At 39.4% G+C, this 23,846-nt stretch overlaps 1 protein-coding gene across 1 annotated transcript in view; it reads left to right on the forward strand.

Moving 5' to 3' along the window:
* The window catches only part of LOC128657351 (guanylate cyclase soluble subunit beta-2-like), a 197,775-nt gene that overhangs the window by 114,513 nt on the left and 59,416 nt on the right, over positions 1-23,846 (forward strand). The window contains exons 8-11 of the mRNA XM_053711665.1: positions 9,562-9,667; positions 10,533-10,636; positions 20,693-20,909; positions 21,635-21,955. Coding sequence (XP_053567640.1) covers positions 9,562-9,667; positions 10,533-10,636; positions 20,693-20,909; positions 21,635-21,955 — 748 coding nt within the window. The remainder of the gene's footprint in view (positions 1-9,561; positions 9,668-10,532; positions 10,637-20,692; positions 20,910-21,634; positions 21,956-23,846) is intronic.

Genomic DNA, 23,846 nt, shown 5'->3' on the forward strand with positions numbered 1-23,846 from the left:
GACTTGGGAATCCAGCACAGGGATCCCACTTGCGGGGTTTTCAGTATGTGGGAGTCAATCGTTATCCAAGCCTTTGTAGCCTCGTTCCTGTTCCAATCCAATACCCTCTGTACTCCTATTGATCTATAATATGTCGCTATGCAAGGAAGTCCCACCCCCCCGGTCGCTAGAGTTTTGTAAAGAGTATTCCTATCTACTCGAGGCTTTATCGAGCCCCAAACATATTTATTTAGCAAAGCCTGCAGTTGCTTGAGAAAGTTGTGTGGAAGATGTATTGGTAGTGCTTGCATAATATACAAGATTCTGGGGAGAGCTGTCATTTTCAATGTTTGAATCCTCCCCCACCAAGAGATGGGCTTCGACCCCCAGTCCTTCAGGTCAGACTGTGTGTTATTATAGAGTGATTTAAAGTTAGCACTAAACAGAAGCTTATTTCTGGGCGTTAGGTTTATTCCTAGATATTTAATTGTCTTGGGTTGCAGTTGGTAGGGACAGTCCCTCATTAGCGAGTCTAACTCCTTTTCCGTTAAATTTATGTTTAATATCTCAGACTTTTGGTGATTAATTGAGAAGAACGATAGTTTACCAAATTCCCTAAACTCCTCTGTCACCGCGGGAAGGGATGTGTCTGGGGAGGTAAGAGATAGCAGTACATCATCCACGTAAAGCGAGACCTTGTAGTTGTTAGGACCCAAAGATATCCCCTTAATTTGCTCATTCTGTCTTATACGCGCTGCCAGTGTCTCAATGCTCAGCACGAATAGTAAGGGAGACAAAGGGCATCCTTGCCTTGTCCCATTTCCTATCTGAAAGGAATCAGACAATACACCATTTACCTTAATCTTTGCTGTTGGTTTAAGGTACATTGACTGGATTCTGTTTATTATTAATTTTCCAAAGCCAAATTTTTCTAGGGTGGCAAATAGAAAAGACCAGTTAAGGCGGTCAAACGCCTTTTCTGCGTCAGACGTTAATAATATGGAGCTTAATCCCTGTGTCTTAGCATATTCTATTAACTGTAAAGCTCTTATGGTGTTGTCCCTGGCTTCTCTGCCAGGGACAAACCCAACCTGGTCTGTATGTATTAAGGATGGGAGGAAGGCACTGATTCTAGTTGCCAGGATTTTCGCATAGATTTTCAAGTCCGTATTTAGGAGGGATATTGGTCTAAATTTAGATGGGGTATCTGATAAGTTTTCTAGCTTCGGTATCACTGCGATATGCGCTTCTTTTGTTAGGATGGGAAATTGTTCTCTTTCATCAATGGCTTGGAACAGTGAGAGCAGGTAGGGCGCTAGTACCGTACTAAATGTTTTGTAATATTTATTCGATAGGCCATCTGGCCCAGGGCTCTTTCCTGTAGGCAGAGATTTAATAGCCTGAAGGATTTCTTGTATTGTAATTGGTTCCTCTAGTACCATTTTTTGTTGTTCGCTTAGTCTTGGGAGGTCTATTGACCTCAAATAGTTGTCTATATCTATTGCGTTTGGGGAAGGCAGGGACCTATCTAAGTTATAGATGTTGTCATAGAAGCGCCTGAAGACTTCCGCTATCTCTGGACTCTTATGGGTGTTATTTCCATAGCTGTCTTTTATGTTGAAAATATGGTGTTTGGCTGTCTTTTTATGTAGGGCCTTTGCTAATAATGCTCCCGCTCTATTCCCTCCCTGGAAATACACCTTGTTTAAGAATAATGCCTTCCTATGAGCTACTTTGGTTAGATATGAGTTAAATGCTAGTCTAGCCTCTGTTAATTTAGTGAGGGACCTATCGTCAGCAGGGGTCTGTTTATGATTGTTTTCTGCTCTGTGTAAGTCTGCCGCTAGTTCTTTGTAAGTCAGGTTATGGAGTTTCTTTAATCTAATGCTGTGGCTAATAAGATTGCCTCTTATTACCGCTTTATGAGCTTCCCATAGGACACCCTTCGTATCTACTGAGTTAGAATTATGAGTAAAGTATTCTTCCAGTTTATCCCTAATGTCCTTTACTATCACAGGGTCGTGGAGTTGTGAGTCATCTATTCTCCAAAATGAGTGTCTCAGAGGTTTTGTAGGCCAGTCCATCTCTAAGAGTACAGTCGCATGGTCAGACCAAGCTGCCGGGGTGATTTCTGTGTGGGTTGCTAAAGTGAGATGTCTGTGTTCTAACAATAGGTAGTCTATTCGAGAGTATGATTTCTTTGCAAATGAGTAAAAGGTAAAGTCTCTGGAGCGTGCATGCTGTAGTCTCCATACATCCACTAGAGATACTGATTTAAGGCTGTCTGCGACATTTATGCTGACATTGTGGGGTCCCTTTGAACTAGAAGCTGAGCTATCTATTTTCGGTTCTAGGGGTACATTCAGGTCACCACCCACTATTAATATTCCCGTCTTGAGTTCGAGGAGTTTTTCACATACCCTCCTAATAAACCTTGCTTGTTTCACATTAGGAGCGTAAACACAAGCCAATGTGACTGGCGTTTCGAATATAGAACCTCTCAGTATAAGGAATCTGCCTTCTCTGTCTACATATTTATCTAATAATTGAAAGGGGACATTCTTATTGAACAAGACCCCAACTCCTGCTATCTTCTTGTTTGGGTTGTCATTAAAGAAACCTAAAGGGTAATCTATTGATTTAAATTTTGGGGCATGAGATCCCAGAAAATGGGTTTCTTGGATGAAAATGATGTCACCCTTAAGTTTACGGAAGTGGTTAAGGGCTATAGACCTCTTTGTGGGAGAGTTAAGGCCTCTACAGTTTTGGGACAGCAACACTAACTGTTTATTAGCCATAATCTACTAGATCTGAATGTTTTTGCTTATCGGTTGGTTTGTTGGCGTGTACTGTGGTGTGGTGTAGGCCAGCCCCCCCCGCCCCCAGAAAAGTACGAGACTTACCGCTGCTTTCTCTATATCCGGGCTTACTAGGATTTCTAATGCCTTCATGAACAGTTGAAACACCTATGTGGGAATAGTATCTCTGAGGAATCGTTTGCTGACTTCTTAAAAACAGAACAACAATAACAAGAAAAATCAATGATAACATAACAAAGCTATCAACAACAAATAACATATCTTGATCTTTAAACACAGTAGTGTCTAAATTAAACTAGGTAGGGGGTGGATAGAAATTGAAATAATCTCAACATTCACATTGGGAAATGAACAGTAAATGAATTCTATGTTACATGCATATCTTGTGAGGTTTATAGAATTAGCTCAGTATTCATCTAGCTTCTACAGGGAAACAGATATTATTAGATTCTTGAATTCCACATGCTACAGGTATATGTGGTCTCGGTTAGGTCTTCATACTCTCAATTTAAAGTCCTTCTGATGGAGGGTGAGCTCTCATTTTGGACAAACGTCCTTATTTTTAGGTCTTGCACCTAATTAATCAGGTGTCCTCCACCATTTTCGAGTTATTCTGTATTGGTGGTGTCTGGTTTCTTGTTCTTTTCCGGTTGACCTTTTGCCAATGGGGCCGCTGTGGAAGCTGCGTCTCCCTGTTAGGTTGGTTCCTGTAAGGGATTTCTTGTGTATTGATGGTAGGGTAGGCAGTGGAATGTCAATCAATTTGCAGAATTCTTCAAGATCCTCAGTGGATTTATAAGTGGCAACTTTGTTTCCTTTGTTTACTCTTAAGCAGAAGGGGAATCCCCACCTATAGGGAATCTCCAGTTCTCGCAGGTGTTCGGTGAGGTACCTGGCTTCTTTTCTGTTATTCAGCGTCATGGGACTAAGGTCTGCATAGATTTGTATTGTGTGACCTTCGAAGCTGAGGGGAGATGCTTTCCTCGCTGCTTGCGCGACCAGTTCTTTATCTTGGTATTGATGAAATTTAATGATTATATCCCGTGGGGGGTCAGCATCTCCCGGTTTGGGTCTAAGAGCCCTATGAGCTCTGTCTAGCTGGTATGGGGGTGCAGTGTTATCTTTTGTTAGAAAATGAAAAAGTCTTTGCAGGTATTGTGGGGTGAGATCCTGTGTGACATTCTCAGGTACTCCTCTAATTCTCAGGTTCTGCCGTCTCCCCCTATTGTCTAGGTCCTCCAGGTGGCTCTTTAATTGCTGAATTTCAATGTCTTGTATCGAGAGGCATCTAGAGTGACCATCTAATACATTGTTGGTGTCATTTGCTTGCTCTTCTATATATTCAATTCTCTCCCCCATATCTACTAAATCTTTCCTGACTTCTGCCAAGCCATCCTTTACAATCTTTGCGACTTGATGCAATAGGGTATTAAAGTCTGCTTTGGTTGGTAAAGAATCTATATCAGCCCTTGTCAATGGGGCACTTTTCTCTGATGTTGTTGATTTAGGGGATGTATTTGTAGACATTTCTCCTGCCTCTTCATCTAATTCTGCATCGGAGTGCTGTGAAGTGGTTAAAGCTTTAAAATAGGTGTTCAGTTTGGTGCTTGCAGCTGAAGTGGATTTTGCTGCTTTGTCCCCTTTTGTGAGCCGCTTTGAAGACATCCTGTGATACTAGTGATGCCGTGCAACTTGGCGCGTAATCTGTGCTGTTTATATGTTTGCAGCTTGCGGCCTAGTGGGGGTGATAAGATTTCCAGTGAGTCTATACGGTTATTGCTAACTTGAATCACTTCGATTGTTTGTGCCTTTAATGAGGTTTGTGTCCTATTGAGATTCAAATGCGACTCCAAATTTAGTGATCTGAAGGCAGAGTGCAAAACTATTTGTGTCGCATCAAGCCACGTGTGCAGATTGGGTCGTAAAAAGTGCTTTTTCTTACTTACTATCCGATTAGCAAGAATGTCCCAAGTAAGTGTTTACTTCATGAGCAAAGTCCATAAGTTTTAAGGCCCTTACGCTGTACCCCTGAGCAAAAATGTATGCGCTGCGTGCGCTTTCACTGAGAGCTGCTGCAGTCTAAGATGGCGTGTGAATCTAGTTTCGGGCCCCACCCGGTGTCTTAGTGCAAGTTAAGGTGCAAATGCTAAGGTGGCCTTTAACAAGGTCTTACTTGTAGTCCGGAGCGGGACACTGATGATCTGCAGCTTCACCTGTTGCGGGTAATGAGTGGGCCCGTCTCCGGCGTGGTCTGGATGTAACTCCGGTGTCTGAGTGGCTCCGGTACAAGGTCTTACTCCTCTTTTTTTTAGTGATCTGCAGCAGCAGTGCTAATTATGAAGGGGTATCAGTCTAATAAGGGCTAAAAAGTGCGATGGATTACATGCTTATCTGGTCCCAATGTAAACTATCACACGGAGCTTCTCCTAAATGCGACTTTCCATCTTGGTAGTCGGCTCCGCCCCTCATCAATCTGAGATTTTTATTTAATACAAAGTAATATAATTTAATTCTGAAAAAAAATATTGGGGAACACGGGTCCCAGTAATCCCCTTTGAGACAAATGGGGCATGTGGATTCTACAGTCTCAACAGAAAATAAGGCTGGTCTTCATATTTTTCCAGGGCTGCTTTTTATTCCCAGTCCGGCCCTGGTATTGATGTGTTTATATATGTATTAAATACATATATACACATATAAATACAAAAATACATATATACACAATCACATATAAATACATATAAATACAAAAATATACAAAGATAGATATATACATACATATCTATCATTAGACATGTATATGAATGTATCTCTATGTTAAATTCATTTGGCTGCTTTTTTATATATTTTTAAAATATTTTTTATTATATGGTGTTACTATAAGTGTAAGTGTACTTTGTAATGTATTTTTGATGTATTTTGTGACACTTTGCGAAACAGTTAACGAGAGCTCTGAAGTCGAGGTAATCATTCTAGCATAAAAGGCAATTGCGCTCACGCGATTGCGTTTACTTTCAACTCGTAATACGAGCGCAATTAAACTTGTAATCTGGCCCATAGTAATTGAAAAGGTTATAAATAATGAATTTTAAGTGAAATAATAATTGTGTCCTTCAAACTTTGCTTTCGTTAAAGAATCCTCCATGTGCAGCAATTATAGCCTTGCAGACCTTTCGCATTCTAGTTGTCAATTTATTGAGTTAATCTGAAGAGATTTCACCCTATGCTTCTTGAAGCACCTCCCACAAATTGGATTGGCTTGATTGTCACTTCTTACGTTCGATACGGTCAAGCTGATCCCACAACAGTTCAATAGGGTTGAGATCTGGTGACTGTGCTGGCCGCTCCATTAAATACAGAACACCAGCTGATTGCTTCTTCCCTTAATAGTTCTTGCATAGTTTGGAGCTGTGCTTTGGGTCATTGTTCTGTTGTAGGAGGAAATTGACTCCAATCAAGCTCCATACACAGGGTATGGCATGACGTTGCAGAATGGAGTGATAGCCTATCTTTTAATTTGGTCTGCGTTTCACGAATGTTCTTCTTTGTAATCTGAACACCTCAAACTTCGATATGGCTGTCTATAACACTTTTTTACAATCTTCCTCTGTCCAGTGTCTGTGTTCTTTTGCCTATCTAAGGGTCAGTTTATGAGTGGCATGCTTACAGTTACGCGCAAACAAAAAAAGGGTTTATCATGGCTGTTTGCACAAGTCGAGTGTAGCGCTCGTATTTCAATTTGAAAGTAAATGTGATTGCTTGAGCGCAATTGAAGTTAACGTGTGTCGAGATGCCGCATTCTCATGAAAAATACATTTAAAAGTACAGTTACACTCATAATAACACCATCTAATAAAAATTATTTAAAAAAAAAAATTACACAAAAAAGTTATAAGGGCTCAAAGATATGAGGTCTCAGGTGTTAGGGGGAAAAAAAGGCTTCAAAGGGCTTTAACATAGAGATACATATACATGTTTAAATATGTATATGTAAATATATATATATATATATATATATATATATATATATATGTTTATATGTGTGTACATATGTATATAGGTATTTATATGTGTTTATATGTATTTACAGACATATATACACACATAAACACATAAATACATATGTATAAGTGCATTGGATCCCTTTACAGTCAAGTAGATGAAAACATGTTCAAGTATATTTATGCAATATTCATTTTTAATAAAGTGTTATACTGTGTATTTACTGTAAACATTTCACATTCCAAGTTGCCTCTTATATACATATATATTGTACCAAAACACCATCAGATACATGTAGAAATATGTATTTATGAATAAATAGAACATATTCTGCTATGTGAAGAACATTGTAATGTGAAATATTAATATTTTCATGTCAGGGTTTTTCCCCACTTTTTTGCTCAATTGAAGCGTGCGAACAAAAGCGTTAAATAACACTCTACTTGTAATATGGCCCTTAATCTTTTCTTTTTATTTGCCAGTCTGAGATGTGGCTTTTTCTTTGCTACTCTGCCTAGAAGGAGGGCATCCTAGAGTCGCCTCTTCACTGTTGAAGTTGAGACTGGTGTTTTGCAAAGTACTATTTAATGAAGCTGCCAGTTGAGGACCTGTGAGGCGTCCCTTACTCAAACTAGACACCCTATTGTATTTGTTTTCTTGCTCAGTTGTGCACTGGGGGCTCCCACTGCTCTCTGAATGGAGTAGTACACAGTGTTGTACGAGATCTTCAGTTTCTTGTCAATTTCTCGCATGCAATAGCCTTCATTTCTCAGAACAGGAATAGACTGACAAGTTTTAGAAGAAAGTTCTTTGTTTTTGGCCATCTTGAGCTTGTAATCAAACCCACAATTTCTAATGCTCCAGATACTAAACTAGTCTAATAAAGTCCAATTTTATTGTTTCTTCAGTCATCACAACAGCGTTCAGCTGTGCTAACATAATTGTAAAAGGGTTTTCTAATGATCAATTTTTAAATGATAAACTTGGATTAGCAAACACAATGTGCTATTAGAACACAGGACATATGGTTGCTGATAATGGGCCTCTGTAAACCTATGTAGATATTTCATTAAAAATCAGCAGTTTCCAGCTACAATAGTAATTTACAACCTTAGCAATGTCTACACTGTATATCTGATCAATTTGATGTTATTTTATTGAACATAAAAATGTGCTTTTCTTTAAAAAACAAGGACATTTCTAAGTGACCCCAAACTTTTGAACACTAGTGTATATCTATAACTATATATCTATACGAATATATATATATATATATATATATATATATATATATATATATATATATATATATATATATATATATATATATATATATAGGTATATATATCTGTATGTGAAGAACATTGGATATAAAATATTAATAGCTCCTGTCGGGTTAGCGTGCAACCGTTAAGTGTTAGTTTTTTTTTTCTTCTGCGCTCTACATCGCAGTTTACTGGGAGAAACAGTTATCACGGTTGTGGTATCCAAAGACCTGAAGTTAGCGCATGTGGTGTTTTGCTTCAGCACAAAAGTTTCATTTTTACGCACTCTAACCCACAAGTGCAAAAAGCTTACTTTTAGCTGTGTTTACGTTTAAGCGGAAGTGCTAAATACCGCTCCACTTGTAATCTAGCCCTCTGTCAGATGCTTCAAAACAATAATACAATTTATTAGCGTGAGCAAGAACAGTATCATGGAATAAAGGCAAAATACAATAGTGTATACTAAAAACTTCAAACTTGTTTCTTTTTCAAAAAGTTTGACATCATAACAGGAGAGACAAAAATGAGGCACTTAATGTAATCTAATTAGAATCTAATGTAATCTAATTAGAAAAATGACTTATTTGTTTCTAGCAAACTATGCTCACAGGAGGTCACAAGATATATATATACTCTGATTTGAATCTCTCTTAAAATGGCCGCATGGCACCACTGAAACACATAGGGGCCCATTTATCAAAGGGCTTGCGGACCTGATCCGTCACTACGGATCAGGTCCGCAAGACCTCGCTAAATGCGGAGAGCAATACGCTCTCCACATTTAACATTGCACCAGCAGCTCACAAGAGCTGCTGGTGCAACGCCGCCCCCTGCTGACTCGCGGCCAATCGGCCGCCAGCAGGGAGCTGTCAATCAACCCGATCGTATTCGATCGGGTTGATTTCCGGCGATTCCTGTCCGCCTGCTCAGAGCAGGCGGACAGGGTTATGAAGCAGCGGTCTTTAGACCGCTGCTTCATAACTTGTGTTTCTGGCGAGTCTGAAGACTCGCCAGAAACACGGCCCTTCAAGCTCCGTACGGAGCTTGATAAATGGGCCTGTTAGAGTAGAGGTTAAAGAGAACTGGCTGATTGAATATGTCTGTTAAGACTCTTCATGTGTGATCACTTGTGAGAATAATTTAAATAAACAACACATGTGCCTAGTGCCATTCTACAGTAATTAAGAGTTTCAAGGTCAGATAACAGAGGGTCCCCTAACCAACTTGTTTCTTATGTTATGATAAAGTTTCTCTTAATTACCTGTTAATAAGAGATAATTAAAAAATAGATTATGAAAATAATATCATATATAATTGCGCATGTGAGTGCTATTCTGGTTAATTATTCTGCATCTCTTGCAATCATGTTTAGTGCTGATCTATCCAATGTCAGTAGTAGAAAATGTAATCTTTTTTTTTACAATCTTACAGTTAATAAAACCTAACAAAAATGTTTATACATGTTATGCCAATATTTCTATTTTTTTTATTTGTAGAATATTGAAAAGGCTTTTAACAAACTACGGGACAGAACAGGCCAAGTTTGCCCTGTAAAAAAAAATCACTGGGCAACAATAAGAGGAATTGTGCATCTTGGAAAAGGTAATGCTTTTTATTCTTATTTACAATGGGTTGGATTCCTATAAACTCATGAAGTTGCTTAGAGACCTTGTAAAGCAAGACCAGTTTCTGAGCATCTCTTCCCCTATCTTTTCCAGCATTTCATAAATGTATATCCCACTGTTAACAAATATAGTTATATTAAAGGGTCAGTAAAGTGAAAATTAAAATTTCATGATTGAGATAGAGCATACAATTTTAAACGCCTGCCTAATTTTCAACTGTTATCTAATTTGCTTTGTTCTATTGATATTCTTTGTTGAAAAGCTCAGGAGCCGCAATGCATTACTAGGAGCCTGCTGCTGATTGGTGGTTCCAACTATATGCCCTTCGTCATTGGCTCACCCAATGTGTTTAGGCAGCTTCCAATAGTTAATTACTGCTCCTTCAACAAAGCATGCTAAGAAAATAAGAGACATTTTATAATAAAAGTTAACTGGAAAGTTTTATTTAAATTGTATGTTCTATCTGAATCATGAAAGAAATATTTTGGGTTTCATGTCCCTTTAAGTAACCCAGTGCATGATATCTCACACATCAAATGAGAATCCCTAGCAACGCAAAAAAGCAATAATTATTACAACCACAACATTTAGGAAACACATTTGCAAAATGGGATTGTAAAATATTTGCATGTCTGTATTGTTAGGGTAAAGTAATCCGGAGTAATTTTGGGTGTTAAATACAGTTCCATTAATTATAATAAATTGTTAGGAATTCCACAATTTCCCAGTTAAGATTTTTATCTCTGCAAGATATATGTTTCACAAACAAGTGGTATCTATGTCAATGTAATAGTTCTAATTTTTAAAAAATAACAATGATACAAACGTCTTGTTTTTTGCAGGCAAAATGTTAAGGGGATTTATACCGGTCTATCCAAAACAACTCTGGGTTGATGTTAAAACATTTTGCGATGGCCTTCCTTTTCACATAGTATTTGATGAAGAGGTATTTCATTTTATTATGATCTTTCTCTGTGTTTTTCATTTTTTAATATTAAAGTCAGCTGCCTATTGGTTGCATTTTTTATGAAACTTTATTGCTATATGTTTGCTGCTAGATGAGGTTTCCTCTGGCAGTTAAGATAAACGCACTGTTTATGAATACACAATTTCTCTCTGATTTTGAAACAGTTTTGAAGGTCACCTTGCTTCTAATAACAGTCGATTTTTTTTCCTCGATAACAGAGAACTGAAGCAATGGAATGAATTTTAGACCAACTCCTGCATGACGACAATAAACACAGTCAAAGCACAAAGCAATAATGTGACAATTATTTACTATAAATGGCTCTTAATTGCTGTGCCAGGGAGCATCTCACAAGCATGAAAACAATCAGTGCAATCAAGAGAATGTTGTGCAGGAGAGAGAGAAAAGGCTGACACTACAAACATTTAATAACTAGCCATACGTACAATATTTCCAACTGATAGTTCCTGCTGGGCTGATGTATTGTTATAATATATCTAATCTGTGTGGTACAGATGAATATGGTAAAGCAAATAATGATTAAGTGAGATATCCATAAGGCTATTCTCATTCTGTTCTAAATTGTATTTTAGAATTGTGGTAGAACAATCTGAGTATGTTAGAAACTATGCTACTGTCTCTAATAATTCCTTTAGACTGTTAAGGAGATTTTTTTGTAGATACAATTATTTTAATTGGTAAATGTACACAAAAGCATTTAGTTTGTTATATAATATAACCTCTGAGTCTTTAATATATTTTCATAGGCTATTCAAATAGAATATTCCCCTTAGATAATAGAATATTCCCCTTAAAATCATTAATAGATTAACACATTGACCATTACAATCTGTTTTACATTATATATTATGGACCAGATTACAAGTGGTGCTAAATAACTTTATCGCTCATGCGCAAGTTGAAAGTAAAATGTTAGCGTACGAGCAAAAGTCAACACTGGATTAGACCAACTGTGCTAATCTTGAAGCAAATTATGAATACTTTACATTCAAATGTTCTTTTTAATTTTGAAATATATATAATTAGTTTCTTTTTTAATATATATATATATAAAAATATATAAATATATATATATATTCCTATCTATCTATTATACACAGATATATGTATGTATATATATATATATATATATATATATATATATATATATATATATATATATATATTAAAATATGAAGGGAATTTTTTTACTTATTGGAATGTCAAGTTAAACACATTAAAAATGAATAAAAATTATATTGCATGTTTCAAGGCATTTTATTGGGAAGAGTTCAAAGTGTATATACTGTATGTTTATATAAGTGTATACATGGGTATTTCTATGTTTATTTGCGTATATATGTATGTATGTGTTCACATACATATTTACACTTAATACTTAGGAAACAAAGGTATTATAAAGTTTTCTGGGAAAATTAAATGGATAGGGTGGGGTAAGAGGCGGGACAGGAAAGGGTTCAAAGGATTATGTATATGTGTATATAAATGTAAGTATGTACGTATGTGGGAAATATTTTATGGTTAAATTTCACTGAAATAATAAAGCATAGAACAAAACAAAGAACTACTTGAGCAGATTTTTTGCGCTTGAGGGTTATATATCATGAGTTACTGTGTGCCCCCATAGAAGTCGTTTATGTGAGGGAATAATTGCTTCCATGCTATCTGGCATGTAGATGTGCGTACTAGACTATCACGTGCACTAAAAAAAAAATATTTTTACAAAACTGGAAGAATTGCACTCTAGAGATATTTGTGCTCCACTTGTAATCTAGGCCATTACAAATAAAGCAGTAAACATTTTTTTGCATTAAAACTTAAAGTTAATTTATCAATATAATTATTAGGTGTTATTTTTAATCAATAAACTATGAACATCCTAGATTAGAACTGTTATTTTCGCCATTAGTTAGTGTTGGTTTGTCCATAGGGACACTGAAGACAACAAATCCCCAAATGTCTCCCCCTTTTAATATGTAGTTTACCTAAACTAGATATAGCAAACACTATTGCTAATGTTAATGCTACTGCGAATAATGATAACGATATTAAGAATTATTCTTTTTATTCATTTTTTATTTTGCTTTGGCAGATTTTTATATATTGTTTGTAAATGGAATGCAATATTCTTTATATACTTCCTTAAGCATTAAAATGATTAATGCTATCTAAAATGATTATTACATGCAATAATACAATTTTGCATTATACTTTCATTATTTTGCTAATAAAATGACAGAGGCAACCCTTTTCTATTCTGTTTCTCTAAATAAGGGAACTGGTGGAGTTTGGCTATTCAAATACAATTTCTATGCGCTTCCCTACCCATCCCTTTATTACTACTAATAAACGAGTAGAAAAAAAAAAAGAAAAGAAAACTACAGCTATGTACATTCAGTGATAGATATTAGCCAATCAGAACAGGCTATCTCTCTCTGAAAGTTTTATGTTTGTACAGAGTATGAAGCGCTCACAACACCTGAGTAAATAAAAAAAAATATGCAGACATAAATACATCGCTTATTCTGGTGGTGTTTTCTCCTCATTATTGATTCAAACTGCACATGGCTCAAAATTCAATAAGCAGTTAATCAACGTTTTATTCAACCCCATTACTAAAAAGCTTGTATTTTTCTTGAGCAGTGAACAGCTTACAAATAAACCCAATATCTTCAACCTAATTTCATCCTGTTAAAGCAAAGCAATTATAACTCATTTGGTTTTCTTCCAAAGCTGCTTGGATCAGAGAGCTAAAATGTGTTGCTATGCAAAGTGCTGCAGCCAAGAGGTTAATATGACATGAAAGTAACTAAAAATATCAATGAACTTAAATGTCATTTTTTCATTTTTGCATCTAGTTTTAAAAATCAACAGCATTTTTAAGTACTGCTCCATTTGCATGATGGAAACAAGTTCAATGTCCTTTTAATATAGTATGTTTGTGAGAATGAAATGTAATTTAATAATGTTTTGTGTAAATATTTGTTCTCTTTCTGACAGACATTAATAACAAGTAATAAAATAACAAGTAATTACAAGTAAATTTCAGTTACATTCTTAAACATTAAGAAGCGCCCACAATGATATCATTATAGAATAATTTCTACTCATTTACCACTTACAACCCTTATTCACAACCCCGGATAATAGTATGACCATATATAATTCATTATATAAATCTCCCAGCTGGTAATACGTGGACTGCATAACTATATTGCTTACTATAATATCAGATATTTCAGCCTTGATGTTATTGTGCGTAACTGAAGCTGCACCACCAGTTTTTTAGACTTTAAGCTGTATGGCTCTTTATAGATATAATGTGACTAAGCAATATCTTGTTACTTTAAATGTAGCCATGTGACAAGTGTCTTCATTTTACCAAGAGATTGTTTAAAAGCCCTAAAGCGGCCTTTTGTTAAAAAAAAAAAGTTATTTTACTTTATTAAGTCTCCATTGACTTCAGAAATAATAAAAAAAAAAAACTTTGCAAAATAGTTAAATGACTATAAAGTGAGTAGAATTAGATATTTACTATATTTGGAGCATATTCCAAATACCTGTTAAGGGACCACACGTCTAAGGTAGAAAAAACAAAACAGATGACAGGGTAGAAGGAGTTATAGAGAGGTGACATACTCAGCAGTCACTATAGGCAGATAGCAGTACCAGCAGGAACTATCAACAGGTATCAATCCCAAGTACTATAGGCAAGATACAGGCCCAAATATAGTATAGGTAGGTAGCAGGACCGGCAGGAGTGATAGACAGATAGCAAGTGCACAGGGTGCTATAGGGAGGTAGCAGGACCGGCAGGAGTGATAGACAGATAGCAAGTGCACAGGGTGCTATAGGGAGGCAGCAGGACCAGCAGGAGTGATAGACAGACAGCAAGTGTACAGGGTGCTATAGGGAGGTAGCAGGACCAGCAGGAGTGATAGACAGATAGCAAGTGTACAGTGTGCTATAGGGAGGTAGCAGGACCAGCAGGAGTGATAGATAGCAAGTGCACAGTGTGTTATAGGGAGGTAGCAGGACCAGCAGGAGTGATAGACAGATAGCAAGTATACAGGGTGCTATAGGGAGGTAGCAGGACCAGCAGGAGTGATAGACAGATAGCAAGTGCACAGGGTGCTATAGGGAGGTAGCAGGACCAGCAGGAGTGATAGACAGATAGCAAGTGTACAGGGTGCTATAGGGAGGTAGCAGGACCAGCAGGAGTGATAGACAGATAGCAAGTGTACAGGGTGCTATAGGGAGGTAGCAGGACCAGCAGGAGTGATAAACAGATGGCAAGTGCACAGTGTGTTATAGGGAGGTAGCAGGACCAGCAGGAGTGATATACAGATAGCAAGTGCACAGGGTGCTATAGGGAGGTAGCAGGACCAGCAGGAGTGATAGACAGATAGCAAGTGCACAGGGTGCTATAGGGAGGTAGCAGGACCAGCAGGAGTGATAGACAGATAGCAAGTGTACAGTGTGCTATAGGGAGGTAGCAGGACCGGCAGGAGTGATAGACAGATAGCAAGTGCACAGGGTGCTATAGGGAGGTAGCAGGACCGGCAGGAGTGAAAGATAGACAGCAAGTGCACAGGGTGCTATAGGGAGGTAGCAGGACCAGCAGGAGTGAAAGACAGATAGCAAGTGCACAGGGTGCTATAGGGAGGTAGCAGGACCGGCAGGAGTGATAGACAGATAGCAAGTGCACAGTGTGCTATAGGGAGGTAGCAGGACCAGCAGGAGTGATAGACAGATAGCAAGTGCACAGGGTGCTATAGGGAGGTAGCAGGACCAGCAGGAGTGATAGACAGATAGCAAGTGCACAGTGTGCTATAGGGAGGTAGCAGGACCAGCAGGAGTGATAGACAGATAGCAAGTGCACTGTGTTCTATAGGGAGGCAGCAGGACCAGCAGGAGTGATAGACAGATAGCAAGTGCACAGGGTGCTATAGGGAGGTAGCAGGACCAGCAGGAGTGATAGACAGATAGCAAGTGCACAGGGTGCTATAGGGAGGTAGCAGGACCAGCAGGAGTGATAGACAGATAGCAAGTGCACAGGGTGCTATAGGGAGGTACCAGGACCAGCAGGAGTGATAGACAGATAGCAAGTGCACAGTGTGCTATAGGGAGGTAGCAGGACCAGCAGGAGTGATAGACAGATAGCAAGTGCACAGTGTGCTATAGGGAGGTAGCAGGACCAGCAGGAGTGATAGACAGACAGCAAGTGCACAGTGTGCTATAGGGAGGTAGCAGGACCAGCAGGAGTGATAGACAGATAGCAAGTGCACAGGGTGCTATAGGGAGGTAGCAGGACCAGCAGGAGTGATAGACAGATAGCAAGTATACAGGGTGCTATAGGGAGGTAACAGGACCAGCAGGAGTGATAGACAGATAGCAAGTGCACAGTGTGCTATAGGGAGGTAGCAGGACCAGCAGGAGTGATAGACAAATAGCAAGTGCACAGGGTGCTATAGGGAGGTAGCAGGACCAGCAGGAGTGATAGACAGATAGCAAGTGCACAGGGTGCTATAGGGAGGTAGCAGGACCAGCAGGAGTGATAGACAGACAGCAAGTGCACAGGGTGCTATAGGGAGGTAGCAGGACCAGCAGGAGTGATAGACAGACAGCAAGTGCACAGGGTGCTATAGGGAGGTAGCAGGACCAGCAGGAGTGATAGATAGATAGCAAGTGCACAGTGTGTTATAGGGAGGTAGCAGGACAAGCAGGAGTGATAGACAGATAGCAAGTGTACAGGGTGCTATAGGGAGGTAGCAGGACCGGCAGGAGTGAAAGATAGACAGCAAGTGCACAGGGTGCTATAGGGAGGTAGCAGGACCAGCAGGAGTGAAAGACAGATAGCAAGTGCACAGGGTGCTATAGGGAGGTAGCAGGACCGGCAGGAGTGATAGACAGATAGCAAGTGTACAGTGTGCTATAGGGAGGTTGCAGGACCAGCAGGAGTGATAGACAGATAGCAAGTGTACAGTGTGCTATAGGGAGGCAGCAGGACTAGCAGGAGTGATAGACAGATAGCAAGTGCACAGGGTGCTATAGGGAGGTAGCAGGACCAGCAGGAGTGATAGACAGATAGCAAGTGTACAGGGTGCTATAGGGAGGTAGCAGGACCAGCAGGAGTGATAAACAGATGGAAAGTGCACAGTGTGTTATAGGGAGGTAGCAGGACCAGCAGGAGTGATAGACAGATAGCAAGTGTACAGGGTGCTATAGGGAGGTAGCAGGACCAGCAGGAGTGATAGACAGATAGCAAGTGCACAGTGTGCTATAGGGAGGTAGCAGGACCGGCAGGAGTGATAGATAGCAAGTGCACAGGGTGCTATAGGGAGGTAGCAGGACCAGCAGGAGTGATAGACAGATAGCAAGTGCACAGGGTGCTATAGGGAGGTAGCAGGACCAGCAGGAGTGATAGACAGATAGCAAGTGCACAGGGTGCTATAGGGAGGTAGCAGGACCAGCAGGAGTGATAGACAGATAGCAAGTGCACAGTGGCGTCACTAGGGGGGGGCGGGGGGGGCGGGCCGCACCCGGGTGACACCCTCCAGGGGGTGACACCAAAAAAAAAAAAAAAAATTTTTTTTTTTTTTTTTTTTTTTTTTTAATTTTATTGAAATTCAAAGAAATACAATGTTGAGATGCATAGATTTTTTTTTTATTAGAGGGGCTGGCATTTGTGAACATTGGTGGGACTGGGGAAGATGTAGACACACAATTTTTTTGCCCCTTGAGCCAGTGCTGCAATTTCAACAAATAGTTTTGTCTGTACTTTGCTTTTCCCCTGCCCAATTTCCCTATGAATGTTGTGGGCATGCCCTGGGGCTTGCAAAGTTGCACTGCTAGCCTAAACCTGCCTGCCTATCTGTGCTCACTGCTCAGTGACATGTGAAGCAGTGGAGTCACTCACTGCTGTGCTGTCTCTCTAAACGGGAACTGGCAAATCATGAGGGGATGCCTGGCACCTGACTGCATGACTGTTTGACACTGTCTTTAAAGTGAAGGAGCCACGTATGATGCCCACCAGACCATTACGGTTACGGTACACTAAGTGCACACTGAACAGGTAGGAGGGCGGGCGGGGGTCTGGGGGTGGGCAGAGTGCAGAGGTGATTGGCCATAAGAAGCGGTAGGCTGTGCACTGACAGGCTTGGAACAGAGTCAGAGAGCAGAATTTTCATAGTTTGCGCCTAAAACTTTTCTTTAGTGCTCTGTTTATCTTTCATTTGATGCTCTGCTGAGCCAGGGAGCCGCTCTAGGCATGCGCTTTATAATTAATGCAGTGCAGTTTACATATTTTGTAAGTGTGTGTCTGAGTTTTTGTGTGTGTGTGTCTCAGTGTTTTTGTGTGTGTGTTTTTGTGTGTGTGTCTGAGTGTGTTTCCGAGTGTTTGTGTGTGCATCTGAGTATGTTTTAAGTGTGTCTGAGTGTTTGTATGTGTGTTTGCCTGTGTTTTTGTGTGTGTCTGCTTTCTGGGGGGGGGGGGGTGACACCATAACTTACCGCACCGGGTGACACCAACCCTAGTGACGCCACTGCAAGTGCACAGGGTGCTATAGGGAGGTAGCAGGACCAGCAGGAGTGATAGACAGATAGCAAGTGCACAGGGTGCTATAGGGAGGTAGCAGGACCAGCAGGAGTGATAGACAGATAGCAAGTGCACAGGGTGCTATAGGGAGGTAGCAGGACCAGCAGGAGTGATAGACAGATAGCAAGTGCACAGGGTGCTATAGGGAGGTAGCAGGACCAGCAGGAGTGATAGACAGATAGCAAGTGCACAGGGTGCTATAGGGAGGTAGCAGGACCAGCAGAAGTGATAGACAGATAGCAAGTGCACAGGGTGCTATAGGGAGGTAGCAGGACCAGCAGGAGTGATAGACAGATAGCAAGTGCACAGGGTGTTATAGGGAGGTAGCAGGACCAGCAGGAGTGATAGACAGATAGCAAGTGCACAGGGTGGGACCAGCAGGAGTGATAGACAGATAGCAAGTGCACAGGGTGCTATAGGGAGGTAGCAGGACCAGCAGGAGTGATAGACAGATAGCAAGTGTACAGGGTGCTATAGGGAGGTAGCAGGACCAGCAGGAGTGATAGACAGATAGCAAGTGTACAGGGTGCTATAGGGAGGTAGCAGGACCAGCAGGAGTGATAGACAGATAGCAAGTGCACAGGGTGCTATAGGGAGGTACCATGACCAGCAGGAGTGATAGACAGATGGCAAACAAATAGGACATGAAGTTAGCAGACTCAGCAGGTACTGTAGACAGGTAGCAGTTCCAGCAAGTAGTAAAGGAAAAAGACCAAGCAGGTACTATAGATAGGTAGCAAGCTCAGAATGTCCTATTGGGGCCATTTGGTACTGTAGCAAGGTAGCAGGCCCATCAGGTACTATAGACAGGTATTAAACCCAACAAGTTTTATAACTAGGTAGCAGGCCCAGCAGGTTATATAGGCAGGTAGCCAGTCCAATAGGTAGCAGGCCCAGGAGGAACTATATGCATGTAGCAGGCACAAAAGGGCAGGTGCTATAGGTATATAGGAGATCCAATAGGTACCATAACCAGGTAGTAGGATAAGCAGGTACTATAGGCAGATAGCAAGTCAAATAGGCAGGATGTGGGTGCAGTGTATACAATAGGCAGGAAGCAGGTCCAGTAGGCACAATAGGCACAAAGAAGGCCCAGCAGGTACAATGAGCAGGATGCAGGTGCAGCAAGTGCAAAAGGCATGAGACTGGATCAGTAGGAACAAATATTAGTGATGTGTTGAGGGTATGAAGTTATTCCCTATTGGCAGAGTGGATGGTGTTTATCCTGAAAATCACAACACTTGGCAGTGAGCCAATATGTACACTATTAAAATTAGGGCCACTTGCTGTCCACAGGGACCAAAAGAGAATGGGAGCAATAATGCAAAAATAGTTGTATGTCATGGGACAAATAACATTTTTGTGGATAGGCTTCTCAGATTCAGTAGTCATCAGACCAAAAGACAAAAGTTAGACTTATTATTAAAAAAAATAATCAGATCTGAGATAAGGGGTATATGAGTGAATACAGGCTGCATAGGTTCAGGAAGTGACACATAGGCAGCAGGTACAGACAGCCAAGGGTTAGCTGAGAGAACAGGGCTAGAAATGGAATGCTTCTCATGAAAATGATCTCTGAAATAACAGTTGTTTCCCACCACTACCTCGATAAAATCCTTTAGAGTATAAGGGATACCAACACTGTCTAGTCTTTTCTTTAAGCTCATAAACAGTCCCAGTTTAGTTTGACTATTTAGAGAGCTTCAATCAGGCATGGCTATTTACAGAACTCTGCAGCAATTTAGTCCACTGCAGGACATTTTCCCACTGAAACAGTACCAGACTGCAGAAGATCATCAAATAAGATAGCTTCAAATAAAGTTGCAATAATATCACAGTTATGATCCAGAAGATAATGGGCCTAAATTAAGGATTTGTCCTGTATGTACATTGATTGTGTTTGAATGTTAGATGTAGCTTCATTAAAATTATAAGGCAGCAAACCAAGGTAAAATCCTTCTACTTAGACTCGTTTTCCAGAAAACTTCTGTAGTATCGGAACCTCAGTTTCTGAAGCCATTAGAAGACCTCCACTAACTTAAGTCAACTGGCTTATTTTACTATCTGTTAAAACTGTGTCAAAAGCTTTTTTGTCATAACAGTATAATCATATGCTGAAAATATTTGATGATGTCTTCATTCCTACTGGTGGTTTTGCTATAAGGGTTGTGGGTACTGGATGTATATAGACAGTATTTGAGCCAACACGTCTGCAGGCATTATAAGCAAGAGGCAGCCTATCTGATAACCTTCATGCGCAAGTAATTTGTTGTTTATTTGCTTTGCAAATTATGAAATATCATAACATAAAATCATTGTGTTTTCATCCAGGAGAAATACATATATACTAAATATATATATATAAAATAATTTTTTCTTTGATTTTTGTTTTATTTTCTCTGTTTTGCAATGGGAAGCTACGGGTAAAACAAGCTGGTGTGAGCATTCAAAAAATTGTTCCTGGTCTCCAGACCATGGGAATTCGGCTGGACCAGTACTTTAGCACAATGCACCCAGAAGTCACCTTAACAATTTCTAACGTGCGGAAGTTTATTAACAGTCAGTTTGTATTCCGCACAAAGAGGGAAATGATGCCAGAGTCCTGGAGAAATCGACCAATGCTAGAATTAAGAGGTATGTTTACAAATATATCAATAAGTGTGAACATGGTATCTTCTTTCCAGTAAAGCTCTATAACCTCTACTGAGTTTTGCAAAGTGCTTTCCCTATAAACATAGAATATTAAAGGCAACGTTGTATGTTAAATGATTACATTGTATATGCATTTGTTTTATCACAGAGTATTCTTAAAGGATGGTATCTTATGAAAAAGGAAATTTAATGGAAAAAGCACATACTCTAAATCTTATGTCATTGTTTTCTCTACTAATACTAATACTAGATTACTGTATGTTTAACCTCCCAAAGTATTGCCTGTAATTGGTTGCTACATGCAATGGCTGCTACTGATTGGCTCACTGGCTATATTCTGATTGGTATCTGTGAGACTTTACTTAGGTTGTTTAACCCCTTGTGAGAGATAAACTCATGGTAATGTAGAATCTCCAATGCAAAAGTTGCACAATCTAATAATGCACAACATAAACAATTTATTGTAGTATGTCCCTTTAAGTATTAGCTTGAATAGCTGTCAAATCTAAGAAATATCTATCCCTTATGAAAAAAATACCAAAAACTATATATTAACTACTGAATAGTAGTATGGCTTAAAGTAGATCCCAAATGTGTGACTGAAATATTGTTTAACCTAAGAAGGTTTGGTTTGCTTTGATGTTACCTCCTTGAGTTATTTCCTTGAGTACAATATACTGTTTACCGTTTTGTACTTTTAAATTCAGGTCAAATGATATGGATGGAGTCCTTCCAATGCATGTTATACTTGTGTTCTCCACTATTACGTAGCTTGCATGAATTGCAAGAAAGACAGATGCATATCTCTGATATAGCTCCACACGATGTCACAAGGGATCTTATTTTATTAAACCAACAAAGGCTGGCTGAAATGGAACTGTCAAATCAGCTTGAGAGAAAAAAGGAAGAGCTACGCATTTTATCTAAACATTTAGAGGAAGAAAAGAAGAAAACTGAAGCTTTACTGTATGCCATGCTTCCAAAACACGTGGCCAACCAGCTCAAAGAGGGCAAAAAAGTTGAAGCAGGTACGTATCCTAGCAACAATGCCTAAAGAAGGTCACTCCCAGAAATGTTGTATGGATATTGTGACTGTAAGCAAAGTAGCAGAACATTTCATATCCAAATATTTATTCATGTAGGAAATTCTATTTTTTTCTGATTGTTAATCAGGCAACACTCAACACTGACAAAATATACAGATACAAAATGCCAAAGGTAAACTGTAAAACACCTCATCACAATCGTAAATTAGCAATTAGATGATCATAATAAATATAAACATATGCATTTAAGTTATTTTTTTTGTGGGGTTTTTATGAAGCAAAACACGTTATCTACTTTATTACCATCTGAACTGAGCATGCACAAAAACTTCAACACTGAATAAAAGCAGGGCAAATAATTAAGATAAAGCACTTGAAACATTACAATTCTACAAAAAGCTGCCTGAAAATTTTTTCTTCTTGTGATAGTGATGTTGAATTGTTCCTGTATCAGGTGTTTCATGGCTAATAAGCATTTAACAATTAAAATTAGATACATTGATTAATCTGGGTTTGATATAAAAACACCATAAAAAGCTAAGCAATACCTTCCCCAAGGAAATCTATTGTTTGTAATGGCCCCTTTGTGTCTAAAGGATACATCTTTTCAGATAACACATACCACAAGTTCCTCAGGTTTTCTTTTTAAGTCTACATTTTAAGTTTGTAGTTGGTCCTTCTGACCTAGCCACAGCTCTAGGTAATTCACCAACCTATTTTATCAGATATCATCACAAAAGACATGATGGTTTTTCCATGTTTTTAAAGTGACACTGAACCCAAATTTTTTCTTTTGTGATTCAGATAGAGCTTGAAATTTTAAGCAACTTTCTAATTTAATCCTATTATCAAATGTTCTTTATTCTCTTGCGCCTAGATTTAGAGTTCTGCGGCCAAAGGGGTGCGTTAGCTACGCTGGCTTTTTTCTGGCCGCACCTTTTAAATACCGCTGGAATTTAGAGTTCACAGAATGGCTGCGTTAGGCTCCAAAAAAGGAGCGTATAGCATATTTACCGCAACTTCAACTCTCGATACCAGCGGTGCTTACGGACGCGGCCAGCTTCAAAAACGTGCTCGTGCACGATTCCCCCATAGAAAACAATGGGCCAGTTTGAGCTGAAAAAAACCTAACACCTACAAAAAAGCCGCGTTCAGCTCCTAACGCAGCCCCATTGTTTTCTATGTGGAAACACTTCCTACGTCTGCACCTAACACTCTAACATGTACCCCGAGTCTAAACACCCCTAACCTTACACTTATTAACCCCTAATCTGCCACCCCGCTATCGCTGACCCCTGCATATTATTTTTAACCCCTAATCTGCCGCTCCGTACACCCCCGCCACCTACATTATCCCTATGTACCCCTAATCTGCTGCCCTAACATCGCCGACCCCTATATTATATTTATTAACCCCTAATCTGCCGCCCCAACGTCGCCTCCACCTAACTACACTTATTAACCCCTAATCTGCCGACCGGACCTGAGCGCTACTATAATAAATGTATTAACCCCTAATCCGCCTCACTCCCGCCTCAATAACCCTATAATAAATAGTATTAACCCCTAATCTGCCCTCCCTAACATTGCCGACACCTAACTTCAAGTATTAACCCCTAATCTGCCGACAGAAGCTCACCGCTACTCTAATAAATGTATTAACCCCTAAAGCTAAGTCTAACTTTAACCCTAACACCCCCCTAAATTAAATATAATTTAAATCTAACGAAATAAATTAACTCTTATTAAATAAATTATTCCTATTTAAAGCTAAATACTTGGGGGCGGAGCCGACTGCCAAGGAGAGCAGACGTGTATGCCTGGAGCTCCTATGCTACAAGGGATTAAACATGGGCAAATACCTAATTTAATA

This window comes from Bombina bombina, chromosome 4, assembly GCF_027579735.1.
Source record: "Bombina bombina isolate aBomBom1 chromosome 4, aBomBom1.pri, whole genome shotgun sequence".
Classification (NCBI taxonomy): Eukaryota; Metazoa; Chordata; class Amphibia; order Anura; family Bombinatoridae; genus Bombina; species Bombina bombina.